This window comes from Suncus etruscus, chromosome 20, assembly GCF_024139225.1.
Source record: "Suncus etruscus isolate mSunEtr1 chromosome 20, mSunEtr1.pri.cur, whole genome shotgun sequence".
Classification (NCBI taxonomy): domain Eukaryota; kingdom Metazoa; phylum Chordata; class Mammalia; order Eulipotyphla; family Soricidae; genus Suncus; species Suncus etruscus.
In genome coordinates, this window is record NC_064867.1 from 43,508,330 (window position 1) to 43,523,963 (window position 15,634).

At 45.8% G+C, this 15,634-nt stretch overlaps 1 protein-coding gene across 1 annotated transcript in view; it reads right to left on the reverse strand.

Annotated features, from left to right (window-relative positions):
* The window catches only part of DNAH2 (dynein axonemal heavy chain 2), a 140,185-nt gene that overhangs the window by 25,792 nt on the left and 98,759 nt on the right, over positions 1 to 15,634 (reverse strand). Inside the window, exons 54-62 of the mRNA XM_049766225.1 lie at positions 14,968 to 15,128; positions 14,567 to 14,706; positions 13,214 to 13,346; positions 12,973 to 13,112; positions 9,424 to 9,634; positions 9,141 to 9,257; positions 8,829 to 8,970; positions 6,996 to 7,165; positions 6,792 to 6,908 (exon numbers count right to left, since the gene is read on the reverse strand). Coding sequence (XP_049622182.1) covers positions 6,792 to 6,908; positions 6,996 to 7,165; positions 8,829 to 8,970; positions 9,141 to 9,257; positions 9,424 to 9,634; positions 12,973 to 13,112; positions 13,214 to 13,346; positions 14,567 to 14,706; positions 14,968 to 15,128 — 1,331 coding nt within the window. The remainder of the gene's footprint in view (positions 1 to 6,791; positions 6,909 to 6,995; positions 7,166 to 8,828; positions 8,971 to 9,140; positions 9,258 to 9,423; positions 9,635 to 12,972; positions 13,113 to 13,213; positions 13,347 to 14,566; positions 14,707 to 14,967; positions 15,129 to 15,634) is intronic.

Here is a 15,634-nt window from a genome sequence, read left to right on the forward strand (position 1 = left end):
TGCTTTATTAGAATTGTGTGGTCTCCTCCTTTGACTCTGGAACCTTGCATCAACAGTGTTAAAGGCAAGTGCCTTATTCTCTGTACAATCTTTCTAGTCTTTAAATTTGCTACCTTCCCCAACCCCCTCCCCACATCTAGCAGTGCTCAGGGGTTACTCCTGCCTCTGTGCTCAGAAATTACTCCTTGCCATACTTGAGGGACCATTTGGGATGCCAGGATGGAATCCAGGTTAACCATGTGCTCTGGCCCATAATGCTGCTTCGTTTGTTTTTTGGGTCACACTCGGGGGTGCTCAGGGGTTACTCCTGGGGGGTTGGGAGACCATACAGGATGCCAGAGATGGAACCCTGACAGGGAAGTGCCTTACCCACTGTGCTATGGCTCTTCCCTCGTTTGCTGCTTTTTAACTGCAAAACTGTTGGTTCTGTGTGTTCCAAGTTCACACAAACAATATATGGCTGGTTACTACTAATTTATTTAATTATTTATTTACTTATTTATTTATATTTTGGTTTTTGGGTCATACTTGGCAGCACTCTGGGGTTCCTCCTGGCTTTATGCTCAGAAATCACTCCTGCGAGGCTCACGGGACCATCTGGGATGCCAGGATTCCAACCACCGACCTTCTGCATGCAAGGCAAATGCCTTGCCTCCATGCTATCTCTCCGGCCCCTGTTACTACTAATTTAAACAACCCTAAATCAGCTGATCCATATTTAATATTTAATTCTGGACTTAGCAGGCAGTTACTAAGAGACTAACCAAAAATCCTTGTGGACTCTCCACAGGCTTAACTGCTACAAGTATTCCATTTTATCTCATGTTCTAGATGATCCAGTTGCTTAGGTAGACTTGCAGTTTATTGGAGCCTTAGCGCCTTGGAGGAATTTGCCTGAGCCATTTGGCTGATCAGGAGGGATTGAACATCTTGTATTGAGATGCAAGAGAGAGAGGGTTTGTTCCCCCACAAAGCCCTGGGGCATAGACATCAGCAGTATTCACAGCAACGTTCAAGAAACCTATGAAGATAATTTCCAGTTAAAATATATATACAGGAGGCTGGAGTAACAGCACAGCGGTAGGGCAGTTGCCTTGCATGCTTCCAACCCAGGATGGTCCCGGGCTCAATCCCTAGCCTGCCAGGAGCGATTTCTGAGCACAGAGCCAGGAGTAATCCCTGAGCGCTGCTGGGGGGGACCCAAACCATATATATATATATATATATATATATATATATATATATATATATATATATATATATATATATGTATATGTATATATATATATATATATGTATATGTATATATTGTATATGTATATATAGGTATGAAGTGATAGTACAGCAGGTAGGGCACCGCTGACCTGAGTTAAATCCCCAGGGCTACCTGTGGTCCCCTAAGCCCTAAACAGGAATGACCCTGAAGCACAGAGGAGTGAGTCCTGAGAACTACTGGGTGTGGCCCCAAAACACAAACAAACAAATAAACAAAAGAAAGTAAATATGGGGCCAGAGAGAGAGCACAACCATAAGGCCTTAGCTTCGCACGCAGCAAACTGGGACAGACCCTGGTTCAATCCCTGGCATCCCGTCTGGTCTCCGGAGCCTGCCAGGAGTGATTTCTGAGTGCAGAGCCAGCAGTAACCCCTGAGCACTGCCGGGTGTGGCCCAAACAAATGAACAAAAATGAAAGTAAAATATGCATGGGAAAGACATAATTCTTCCCTATAAGGCAGTTTTTACGGATCTCAGTAATACCAAAAGGGAGGTGACAATACTTGGCACATTGAGATGGAGTGACCATGCTGATCATTACACCAAACGCAGGATCTGGATGGAGCTCAAGGTGGAAACTGATATTAAATATTAAACATAGATACACAGAATGTCTCTTTGATTTGATAACAATTTCTAGAACTAGACTGTGATAATGTCTCTACAATGTGGTGGATATACTTAATGCCACTGAGGTATCCTTCATTTATTTTTTTGCATAACATATATTTGACTTGAAAAAACGTTCACAATGTAGCGATAAACATTTACCATAATAACACACTTGCATAAACGTATACGCACTTTGAGAAGTTATTAACTGTGACTCAAATTGTTAGCTACAGAAATAGATGGTTTACAGAAATAAATAGTTTGTTATTAACAATCCATTCATTAGTGCCTATTCTTAGTGCCTATTCCGGTGTACTATATGTCAAACCCTTGTATTGTGAAAAGCAGACAATGAATTTAGTTAATCCTGCAAACTAATGGCAACGTTTGCAGAGATTGATCATTAACATTTACAACTGGGGCCAGGGCAATAGCATAGCGGTAGACCATTTGCCTTGCACATGGCCGACCCAGAACGGACCCGGGTTCGATCCCCAGCATCCCGTATAGCTCCAGGAGCAATATCTTTCTTTTCTTTTCTTTCTTTCTTTCTTTTTTTTTTTTTTTTGTTTTTGTTTTTGTTTTTGGGTCACACCCAGCGGTGCTCAGGGATTACTCCTGGCTCTGCATTTGAAATCGCTACTGGCACTCTTAGAGACCATATGGGATGCGGGAATTGAACCAGAGTTCGTCCTGCGCAAGGCAAATGCCCTACCGATGTGCTCTCTCTCCAGCCCCAGGCATGTTCTTTATTCACAGGGCAAAAGTAAGTACAGTCCAACTCAGATCCTAATCTTGATCTTTAGTGCTGCCGTGTGCACTGAGCATAGTTCTGAGGCTTTTACACTTGCTTCTGGCATCTCTGCTATCTGTGGTCCCTTGCAAAGCAAGTGATATATTTTGGGGGGTATTAAAGGGGGATGCTGCACATGACTTTGAACGGCACCACAGCAGGCAGTGCACGAGCACTGCAACCCAGAAATGTGGCTACAGAGACCACCGGACTGCAAGATCTGCAAGCACGATGAACTACAAAGAGGCCCTGGGACGTGAACACTAGAGACTGCTGCAAACTCTATCCTAAAATGCGCATGAACACGACTAAAGGAATCGGACCCCATGAGCAACGCAGATGAGGCAAAAGAAGTAAAATAATTTTGAAATACTTTTGTTGCATTGTTTTAACAAAGGTGCCCAGGGCTTATTCCTGATTCTGTGTTCAGGGATCACTCCTAGAGGTTTGGGGGTTGTCACGTGGGGTAAGAGAGATCAAACTCAGGTTGGATGCATGCAAGGCAAGCACCTATCCGCTTTACTATTGTTCTGGCCCCCACACGTTAAAAATATAGACGCATAGGGACCAGAATGACAGCACAGTGGTGCGGGCATTGCCTTTCACATGGCAGACCCAGGTTCAATCTCCAGCATCCCATATGGTCTTTCAAGCCTGCCAGGAGTGATCTCTGAGAGCAGAGCCAGGAGTAACCCCTTGAATGATGCTGGGTATCACCCCCCAGACAAAAATGCTCATATCTATATGAACATTATAACTAGAATGTATATATAACCCCAGTCACCACAATAACAACAGCAAAGAAGGGAAAGGGAACCATAAAAGTAGAGCACGTTAGGGCAGGACATAAAGTGCTTGCTCTGCAAGCAGCAGACCTGATTAGATTCCTAGCACTCCATGGTGCCCCAGTCACTGCCAGAGGTCCTGTGTACGGAGCCAGAACTAGCCCTAGAGCATTTCTGGGTATGGCTCAAAAATACAACAAAGAAAAACACATGAATGAAAGATGTTGGCTGAAGAACCCAGAAATCCCAGTTTTCACATGTAAAGGGAATAATTCCAATTTTCATTTTGTGTGTGTTTGTTTTGGGCCTCATTCAGCTGTGTTCAGGACTTACTTCTAGTTCTGTGCTCAGAGATCACTTTTTTTTTTTTTTGGGGGGTCACACCGGCAGCGCTCAGGGGTTACTCCTGGCTCCAGGCTCAGAAATCGCTCCTGGCAGGCTCGGAGGACCATATGGGACGCTGGGATTCGAACCAATGACCTTCTGCATGAAAGGCAAATGCGTTACCTCCATGCTATGTGTCCAGCCCCCAGAGATCACTCCTAATGGGGGTTGAAGGACCATACAGGATGGTCCAAAGATTGAACCAAGGCGTATTCTTTAGCCTCTGTAGTGTCTTTCTGAATCCAAGTTAAATTACAGTCAAAGATAGGACCAACTTTGGTTTTATAAAAACTTAAAACTTATACAAATTTAAACATAGTACCAATAAATTTTGAAGATTATTAAGGATAAAAATAAAAAATAATAAATATATCTATCAAAAGTGAAATAGAAGGGGGCCAGAGAGATAGCACAGCAGTAGGACGCTTGCCTTGCCCACAGCTGACCCAGGACAAATGGTGGTTCAATTCCCAGCATCCCATATGGTCCCCCGAGCCTGCCAGGAGCAATTTCTGAGAGCAGAGCCAGGAGTGGCCCCTGAGTGCTGCCAGGTGTGACCCAATTAAAAAGAAAAAAAGTAGGGGCCGGGCGGTGGCGCTGGAGGTAAGGTGCCTGCGCTAGCCTAGGACGGACCACGGTTCGATCCCCCGGCGTCCCATATGGTCCCCCAAGAAGCCAGGAGCAACTTCTGAGCGCATAGCCAGGAGTAACCCCTGAGCATCACAGGGTGTGGCCCAAAAACCAAAAAAAAAAAAAAAAAAAAGTAAAACTGGGGCCTGAGCAGTAGCACAACAGTAGGGCATTTGCATTACACACAGCTGACCTAATACGGACTGCAGTTTGATCCCCTGGCATCCCTTATGGTCCCCAAGCCAGGAGCGATTTCTGAGCACATAGCCAGGAGTAACCTCTGAGCATCACCTGATGTGGCCCAAAAACAAACAAACAAACAAACAAAAAGTGAAATAGGGATAAAAGAGATAATTTAGGGGTAATTGCCTTGCCTGCAGCAGACCCTAGTTCAAACCCTGACAGCACATATGGTCCCCAAACAGTACAAGGAGTGATCCGTGAGCACAGAGCCAGCAATAAGTCCTAAGCACAACTAGGCAAGTCCCCCAAAGAAATGGTTAAATGAATATGATAGTTCATTGGTCTATCACTAACTGTAAAGAAAAAAAAAGCAAAAGCTCTTTGTATACTAATATAGAACAGTTTTTATTAAAATAAATAGTAATAAATAAAATATGAATAAATAGAAAGGCACGTGGGGATGGAGAAATAGTACAGTGGGTAGGGAACTTGCCTTGCCTCCAGCTTACGTGATTCGATCCCTTGTACCCCTGATGGTCCCCTTTGCCCTGCCAGGAGTGGTCCCTACGCATTGATAGGTGTAGCCCCAAAATTGAAAAAAAATAAAAAAGGAAGGTGCAGAATAGAACATAGAATGTTTTTTTTTTTTAAAAAAAAAACTATAAATGTCACTACATAGGTGTAGAGTACCCGAGGGGAAAATGAGAAACAGTAATACTGGCTGTCTTCCAGGGAGAGGAACGAGGTGGCTAGAAAGCAGATGGTAGGAAAGAGACTTCCTACTGGGTAATCTTTCACAATTTTTAAATTTCATACCATCTGAATGTATTACTTCTCCAATCAATGACAGAAAAATGCCATTGGGCAGAGACGTGGATCTAACGGTAGAGCACTTGTCATGCGCCCGAAAGATCTTGGGTTTATCCCAGAGGCCAAATGCCCCACTGGGTGACCAGGTGTTCCCTGAGCACGGGCAGGTGTGGACTCCATAATAATAAAAAGAAAAACTGAAAAGATAGACGGAAAGAGCTTTAACTCTTAAGAACAGCACTTTCGGGGCCAGAGTGGTGGCGTAGAGCGTAAGGCATCTGCCTTGTGTGCCCCAGTTTAGGACGGACCATGGTTCAATCCCCTGGCGTCCCATATGGTCCCCCAAGCCAGGGGTAATTTCTGAGCATGTAGCCAGTAGAAACCCCTGAGTGTCACCAGGTGTGGCCCCCCCCAAAAAACCAAAACAAAATAAAACAAAAAAGAACAGCACTTTAGGGGCTAGAGTGGTGGCGCAAGCGGTAGGGCATTTGCCTTGCACGCGCTGACGTAGGATGGACTGAGGTTCAATCTCGGGCGTACCATATGGTCCCCCAAGCCAGGAATGATTTCTGAGCACAGAGTCAGGAGTAACCCTTGAGCGTTGCCGGGTGTGCCCCCCCCCCAAAAAAAAAACCAGAAAGAAAATAAAGGAACAGCACTTTATGGGGCCAGAGAGATAGCACAGTGTTAGGCCATTTGCCTTGCATGTGGCCGACCCGGGAGGGACCTGGTTCTATTCCAGGCATCCCATATGGTCCCTGAGCTTGCCAGGAGAGATTTCTGAGTGCAAAGCCAGGAGTAATCCCTAAGCACCACCAGGGATGGCCCAAAAACCAATCAAGAAATCAATTTAAAAAAAAAAAAAAAGAACAGCACTTTATATTTTGTCTTGGCAGTGTGTTTTGTGGAAGTCACTTCTGATTGTGTAACCTGTACATAGGACACAACCCCTCCACGGCTGAGGCCAACCACCCCATCTCACCAACACTCATGTGCCACAACTTCCTGGGTCACCTCAGCCACGTTGGCCCCCTTCTCCCCACTGTGGAAAAAAGCATCAATTCACATCTCGAGGCCCATCTCCAAAGCCCAGGACAAGAAACTGAAGCCCCCTCACAAGTCTTTGAAAGGGGTCCCTGGGAACAGTGCCCTCTGCCCTGCACCTTCCAATGCTCTGAAGTTGGCTTGGCTTTCTGAGCCAGAGGCAGAGGCAGCCCATGGAAGCAGGGCCAAGAGTGAGAAGTTGGCCAGACTATAGGGGAAGGGGTGTAGAACATCCTGGAAACGGAGACCCCAGTGAAAGTGGGCACCAGCCTTACCTCCCGCAGCTTCTCCTGGGCCTCCGCCAGAGCCGCCTGCTTCTCCTGCAGCTGTGCCAATGCCGCATTCAGTCGTGCCCGCTTGGGCTCCACGACCCGGTAGAGCCGACCGTAGAGCTGCAGGGACAGGGCCAGGCTCCTGGGTCTCCCCTCCACTCACACTTCCCTCTCGCTGCCTGGCCCAGCTTGGTTGGCACTGCTTACCTCCATGGCCCGGACCCACATGCAGAGGGATTTGGCAGCCAGAGAGACCCGGCCGATGATGTCGGGCTGGAAGTCGGGCTGGGCGCAGTAGGCCCCAATCTTCTTCAGAACCTTGTCTGAGATGTTGTCTTTATCAAAATGGATCAGGGACTTGATAAAGTTCTGTTCCCCTGTGTTAGGAAAAGTGGTGCACTTACCCAAAGGCCTAGGAGTTATCCTCCCTCTTCAAGTTTCCCTCTCCGTAGATGGAGCCAACTTCTTGGGCTCTACACCCAAGGTCAAAGCAACTAACTTCATGCTAAGTTCCTGCAGTTACCTTGCTCCTTTCTTTTTTCTTTTTCTTCTTCTTTTTTTTTTTTTTTTTTTTTTTAGTTTTTGGGCCACACCCAGGGGTTACTCTTGTCTCTGTGCTCAGAAATCGCTCCTGGCTTGGGGGACCATATGGGACAATCGAACCACAGTCCATCCTAGATTAGCGCAGGCAAGGCAAACACCCTACCGCTTGTGCCACTGCTCTGACCCCCTTTGCTCCTTACTTTAGACTCACATAGCACCCAGTACAAACACCCCACCTTACTCTCCACAAATTTCTCATTGATAACACGGAACACTCCATGGAACCATTGATCCTTCTCTGGCAAGAAAACCAAACCCTGGAGTTAGAAAGTACAGCCGTAGGGTGTTGGCCTTGATGTAGCTCACCCTTGTTTAATGACCCAGCACCCCATATGGTCCCCAAGTCCACCAGAATTTCTGAGTACAAATCCAGAAGTAGGTCCTGAGTACTACTGGGTGTGACCAAGAACCAAAAAGAAAAGCAAACCAAAACCTTCCCTAAAAGTTATATTCTACCATGGAAAAGAAAACCAAATCAAAGCTGAGAAAATCTCAAGAATGATTACAGAATGGCTAGCTTCTCATTTTCCGATTCTTGTCTTTTGGAGGCCCAAATAAATTGCTTTGTGTGTGTGTGTGTGTGTGTGTGTGTGTGTGTGTGTGTGTGTGTGTGTGTGTGTGTGCGTGTGTGTGTGTGTGTGTGTGTGGTTTTGTTGTTTTGTTTTTGGGCCACACCTGGTGACATTTAGAGGTTACTTCTGGCTATGCACTCAGAAATTGCCCCTGGCTTGGGGGGACCATAAGGGACGCCAGGGGATAGAACTGCATTACGTCCTATGTTAGCCATGTGCAAGGCAAATGCCCTACCACTTGCACCACTGTTCCGCCCCTCTATTTTGTTTAGTTTGGGCCACACCCGGCAATGCTTGGGGGTTACTCCTGGCTCTGGACTCAGGAATCATTCCTGGAAGACTATATGGGATTGAACCCGGGTAGGCCATATGAAAAGCAAACACCCTATCAGCTGTATAGTCAATCTGGCTCCATAAATAAATTTTTGCCCTTGGATTCCTATTTATTTTTGGTATATCTCTACATATTTAGACTAATCCGGGGCTGGAGAGGTGGCGCAGGGCATAAGGTGTCTGCCTTGATGCTAGCCTAGGACAGACCATGGATTGATCCCCCAGCGTCCCATATGGTCCTCCAAGCCAGGCTCGAATTCTGAGCTCATAGCCAGGAGTAACCCCTGAGCGTCACAGGGTGTGGCCCAAAAACAAAAACAAACAAAAAACCCACCACCAACAACAAACTAGAATAATTCTTCTCCCTAAAGGCACTATTCTAAGGGTAGGGAAGTTATTTCTGCTACAACTAAAAGCTTCTCTTCCATAATCCACTCCTAAGGTATGGCGCAATGCCTTTCTCTCCTCAGGAGCCTGTGATTAATCAATTATGGTGGATAGACATTAATTATCTCTGGTTTCTCCAGATTACCGAGTTGTCTCTTGGCCTCTGCCCAAGTGGGCTCATTTCCTCGAAGAATCATGACTGCCTGCATCACGATCTCCACTTGAGCCGGGGGGCGGCCATAAGATTTTATCTCTCCAATATCCTTCTTGTTCAAAGACTCCAGAGCCTAGGAAAAAGAATTGATTTCCAGAGCCAGAGTCACTGGGCTCTCTCAACTGAGATAGATTCTTTACGAAGAGAAGAGCCAACCAATGCACTCTGCCTCCTTTCACCCAGCCAGGTACTCTGAGGACAAAGAAAGCTGGTACTCGCCCCTCTCTGGGCCTGCCCTCCTACCCGCATGGCCTCTTCGAGGGCTGGCAGTGCCTCTTCTAGGTCCTTCTGGGCATTGTCAGCCAGAGCCTGGCACTTGATTTCCTCAACTGCAATCTTCTCACTGTTGGCCGTGACAGCCTAGGGATGGAAAGAGGAGGAGAGTTGGTTATCGCCTTGGACCAAGGTGGAGTTGAGCTGTGAAGTTGCAATCACCGATGGTCGCTCTGCATAGCAGGGGCTAGTGAGAGGGGGGTTTGGAGGGCAGGCCCAGTGACTTGGGGGATCGGGTATGTTGGGGACTCGCCTTCTGCTGCTCATCAGCTTCCCGTTTCTGTTGCACGATGATGACCAAATACTCCTCACACTGTTTCTGGAACTCAGCCACCTTCCTCTTGGCCTCCTCCAGCTCCAGCGACATGGTTTCCACCTTTTCCCTGGTTTCGTCAATCTTAAACAACCCTGTACGCAGCTTATTGGCTTGGTCCAGTAGCTCCTGTCGCTTCTCTGCCAGCAACCTGGGGAGCAACAAAGGCAGTTGGATAAGGTGGGGGTGAGGCTGGGCTTCTACAGAGGAGTGGTCGTATGGTTGGTCTCTCCTCCCTCTGCATGCCAGGACTCTTGCTTCCCTTCTACTTCCACCTCGTCTACAATTCTGGTCAAATTTTGACTATTTCCTAACTGAATCACTGCCAACTGCACCCCAGCTTGTCTTTCCACTTCCAGATTCTGCTCTCTGATTTTTTCCTACACATTATGACGGCCATCAGCTTGCTCAATACTGTTTGCATCATGCCACTTCTCTACTTGAGACTTTCCCACTGTTCTTCCTCGGTTCAGGTGAACCGTGTAAGTGGGCCAGGGAAAAAAATAAACAACAACAACAACAACAAAAAATAACCCACAGAAATTCTGTCCTCAGAGAACAGCCATCTCAGCACAGATTGCTTCTTCCACTGGCTCAATTTTTCTACTATTTCTGATTTTTTTTAACTTTTGGGTCACAGTTGACTATGCTCAAGGATTACTCGTGGCTCTGCATACAGTATTACTCCTAGAAGGCTCTGGAGACCATATACTTTGCCATGTAATTGAACCTGGGTTGGCTGAGTGCAAGCTAAGTATCCTTCCTCCCTGCTGTACTATTTTTCTGACCAATTTCTGGCTCTTTTGTTTGTTTTTGTTTGGGGCTACACTCTGCAATGCTTTTTAGCATTTTAGCTCTGCACTCAGGAATTATTCCTGGTGGTACTTGGGAGGACCATATGGTACGCCAAGGACCGAACCCAGGTCAGCTGCATGCAAGGCAAGCATCATACTGCTGTCCTACTGCTTTGTTCCAATTTCTGATTTTTTAAAAGAGAAGTTGGAAATATGGATTTTTCTGCCTCCCAAAATTTAAATGTTGTCATCTCATCTCAAAAGTTTTAAACATTGAAAGTCTAAACAACATTTCTGTGGAATTATTTTCCAGACTGAAAGCTGTGTGTAAAGGGACTTAGCACAGTGACCAGAAACTAGTAAACAGAAGCAGAGTGTATGACTATGAATCCAAGTAAAGCAAAGATTTAAATTTGTTACCTGGCATGTTGCAAGTATATATACTAGTGCCTGACACTGCTGTTCCAAAACTATGTACCAGGATTTCATTAAGAAATAAATAATATAAGAATCTGGTATCAACAACAGCTACAGTGTGTAAAAGTTTCACTAGGAACTTGAGAATGACTGGAGTTGGACGGACTGGTCTGCCTGGAACCCAGAGTCTACCTTATGCCAATAAACTGAGGTGAGGCCTTTATAGTAATCAGGTCAAGGATTTTTTTCCATTTTCCCCATTTTTCTGGACCTATGCAAACAACGGCGATTGCTACTATCACACCTTTACTTTTTTTTTACTTTTATTCTTTAAGGAAAAAAAATACAATTTACTGAACTTAAAAACAACTGTAGTAGAATGCCTGTCTTGAATACAGGCGAGGGATGGGAAGGTGGAAGGGGGTAATGTTACACTGGTGAAGGGGGGTGTTCTGGTTATGACTGTAACCCAAATATGATCATGTTACTTAAAAAATATATTCAAAATAAAAAAAGAAAGAATGAGGGAACTGGAAAACCTGTCTAGAGTACAGGTGGGGGGGTGGGATGAAGGGAGATTGGGGATATTGGTGGTGGGAATGTTGCACTGGAGATTGGGGGTGTTCTTTACATGACTGAAACCTAATCACAATCATATTTGTAATCAAGATGTTTAAATAAATAAAAATATTTTAAAAAATAAAAAGAAAGAAATAATTTGGGGCCAGCGAGGTGGCGCTAGAGGTAAGGTGTCTGCCTTGCAAGCACTAGCCAAGGAAAGATCGAGACCGTGGTTCGATCCCCCAGCGTCCCATATGGTCCCCCCAAGACAGGGGCAATTTCTGAGTGCTTAGTCAGGAGTAATCCCTGAGCATCAAAACAGGTGTGGCCCGAAAAACCAAAAAATAAATAAATAAATAATTTATTTCTGAGCATAGAGCCAGGAGTAACCTCTGAGCGCGGCTGGTTGTAACCCAAAAACCAAAATAATAATAATAATAAATAATTTTCTCTCTCTGTCTCTCTCTCCCTCTCTCTCTCTCTCTCTCTTTCTCTTTTGTCTTTAAATAATAAATTCTTCACTTTGATTAAAATAACTGAATCCTTTGGTACAGAGTGATAGCACAGCAGGAAGGACACTTGTTTTGCATGCAGCTGACCCGGGTTTGATGCCCAACATCCCACCTGATCTCTTGAGCACTTCCAGAACTGATTTCTGAGTGCAGAGTCAGGAGTAGCCCCTGAATATCATGGGTATGGTCACAAAAATAAATAAATAAATAAATAAATAAATAAATAAATAAATAAATAAATAAATAAATAAATAAATAAATAACATAAATCCAATCAGTGAATTTATCTTTTTGTTTTGTTTTGTTTTGTTTTTTTTTGGTTTTTGGGTCACACCCGGCAATGCTCAGGGGTTACTCCTGGCTGTCTGCTCAGAAATAGCTCCTGGCAGGCACGGAGGACCATATGGGACACCGGGATTCGAACCAACCACCTTTGGTCCTGGATCGGCTGCTTGCAAGGCAAACGCCGCTGTGCTATCTCTCCGGGCCCGAATTTATCTTTTAAAAGCAATTATTATTGTTGTATACATTAAAAAAGTACAACACAGACTTAATGACAATAAAATTATTGGGACCAATGAGAATACTTGAAGACATGAAAGAAAGGACTAAGTAAATAAATTTTGGGGATATATATATAAATGTCCTGGTTGCACTATGATCAGAAAAAAAAAAAAAACATCAGGGCCAGAGATAGTACAGTGGATGAGAATCTTACCTAGCGTATAGGAAACCCAGGATTCAATCCCCAGAGAATCACATATTGTTACCTAAGCTCCATCAGGAGTAAACCTTAAGACAGCCATAAGTCCCCCAACCTCATCCCACCACCCCCAAAATAAAAGGAAAGAAAATAAAACATTTCCAAGAGACATAGCTAGAGGGTGTTAGAGATGGCCACACCCCCTGGAGACCCCTCTTTTTTATTTCCTTCTTGGGAAAAGACTCCCAGCATTGGTGCCATGCAATGTCAGAGCCCTTCACATGGACCTCCATGGCCCACACCTAATATTTCCACGACATCACTTCAGCAACCACCCTGGGAAATCACATGCCTACTGAGTATCAAGCTCCTCTGGGAGCCACTAGGGCCACACCCAGCAGAGCTGAGAGGACACTTGGAGCCAGGGGTTGAGCTAAGGCATCCCCTATGCAAGATTTGACTCAAACACTTGAGCTACATCCCCGCCCCATCGTTTTCATACTTCTTATATCCAGACACGAGTTCCAGGTAGTTGGTGGGTGTGACATAGTTGTATCTTCGAAGCTCCAACAGCATCTTCTGGGAATACTGAGCCACGGACCAGTGCATGGTGACGAAGATCTGCGCCACTTTCCTGTGGATCTGAAGTGAACAGATGAAAAATGGAAGAAAAGTAAAGGTTGATGGACACAGGAATTGGGAAGGATTTGGGCTGGGATGAGAGATGGGGAGCAGGCTCTCACATTCTCCTGGGTTCCCAGGTCTACTCCCAGCAGGTATTTCTCGGCGACCTCCAGCAGGGCCTCACGGGGCCACTCTGAGAACCAGTTGATGGTCGTGCAGTTCACCAAGGCTGGGTACTGGCGAATCCAGTTCCTGGTACGGGATTTTGAGAAACCGTGAAGTCTATTCTCAGACTCAAGCCACCAGTTACCAGCTACAACTCCTGCTTTCCAGAAACCTAAATGTACCATCCTTAGTCTCTTGTGTCTAAGATTCTGAACAGAGAGTTTTCAAGGTAACATAAAGAAAAAGGTTCTACATTGTATTTTCTGAAGAAAAACTGATGGAAAAAAATAAAGGAAAGAACTAAATTCTAGGGGCCAGGGAGATGGCTCAAAGAGCTAGAGAATGTGCTTTGCATGTGTGAGCCCTGGGCTTACTCTTCTTAATCACATGGTCCTCATACAAGCTAAGAGTAGTATATAAGCATTGCAGGGCATAGCCAAAATTAGAGAAAGAAATAAGTTCTAGGGCCAGAAAGTCATGGATTCACATCTTCAAGGTGTGGATCTTTGGCAGGTGATCTAACCTTTCGAATGTTGATTTTCCTACCTCAAAAATGGAAACAGGGGACCAGAGAAATAATACAGCAGGTAAGGCATTTGCCTTGCATGTGGCTGACCCAGGTTCAATGCCCTGCATACCATATGGACAGCTGAGTCTACCAGCCGTGATCCTTGAGTCTGGCAGAACCAAGAGTAAACTCTGAACACCACCAAGTGTAACACTAAAGCCAATCTACAGTTACATTAAAAATATATGGGCGGGGCCGGAGAGATAGCATGGAGGTAAGGCGTTTGCCTTTCATACAGAAGGTCCATGGTTCAAATCCCGGCGTCCCATATGGTCCCCCAAGCCAGGTTGCGAGTTCTGAGCACATAGCCAGGAGTGACCCCTGAGTGTCACTGGATGTGGTCCAACAACAAAAACAAAAACAAAAAGAAATCATATAGCCCAATGGAAGAGCTCATGTTTTACATGTTTGAAGCCTGGGGTTCAATCCCTGACACCCAAAATGCTGGGATAATAAATGTGATGTTATGCACTTATTTTTAACCACCACTAAAAATTAAAATAAAAAAGCACCCCCATCCCTATCTAGTTATGCCAAGAAAGCAAGTGGGCAATTCCTATGTCAAAGTCAGAAATGTTCTGCAAGGAGGCAGTGAGAAGAGGTGAACTGAGCCCAGCCAGGAAAACAGGAGTATCTGTGAGACCACTTTCAGAAGGCAGGCAGGCAGGCTCCAAGTGGGGAGGCAGGCCCCAAGAAGAGCAAGCACCGGGCCGGAAGGAGCAGGGAAGCTGGGCCTCACCTGAAGGGGTTGCCCACTGGACTGAGGCAGAGAATGATGTGTAGATTGTTGCGCACGCGTTCAATGAGGTAAGCGAAGAGACTGTCGGAGGACTCGGGCACCTGATCAGCCCGGGCCTGCTCTATGATATGCGTCTGGATCTGCAGAGAAGCGGGTGCTGCTGTCTCTGTGGCCTACCCAGAATGGGGGACCAGCAGGCCAGGGTGGGCTCACAGGCAGGAGTTTTACAACAGCTTCCCACAGAAGGGTCCTTGAGAGACAAGGAGTGAAGAGCACCTCTTCGTGTGAATGGAGGCGAAGTGAAGGGAGAAGAGGGGAGACTGCATAGTATGTTCTGAATCGGTGCTTCTTCAGTGGCTACTCAGGAAGGCCAGAGAAAGCAGGCCTGGAAGGGATCCTACCTCTTCAAATTCGTCAGTCTTGTAGAGATTGGGGACCTCTCCCGAGCTGAGGATGTTGTTAATGTCCTCTAAGAAGGACTCATCGGCGATCTGAGTGTCCACGAACAGGAAGGACGTGGCCTTGAGCTCGACTCCAGCCTGGGAATACAGACGCTTGATATCTGGGTCAGGAGCAAATAAAAAATGGAAAAGGGGGGACAGTTTACTCAGATTCGTCATCTTGCCCTGGTTGGTTTGCTTTTGGGCCACATCCATGGTGTGCAGGACTTTCTCTTAGTTTTGAACTCAGAGATCATTCCTGGTGGGCTTGGGGAGCCCTATGGGTCCCAGGAATCAAACCTGGGTCAACCAAATGCAAGGCAAATGATCTACCTACTAGTCTATAACTCTGGTCCTCTTTTTTATTATTTTGAAATTCAGGAATATGCCCCATATACACAACACCATCTATACACTCCGGGAAGCTCACTAACTCTCTGTTTTTTCTCTTTCTCTTTTTCTCTCCCCATCTGATTTTGGGGGAATTAGGGGAGAAGCTTGGGTGATGCTCAGGAATTACTCTTGACCATGTATGGGGGACCATATATGCCAGGGATTGAACCTAGGTCCACTGCATGCTAAGCTAGTGGCCGACCCACTGTACTATTTCTCTAGCCCTTCTCCCTCT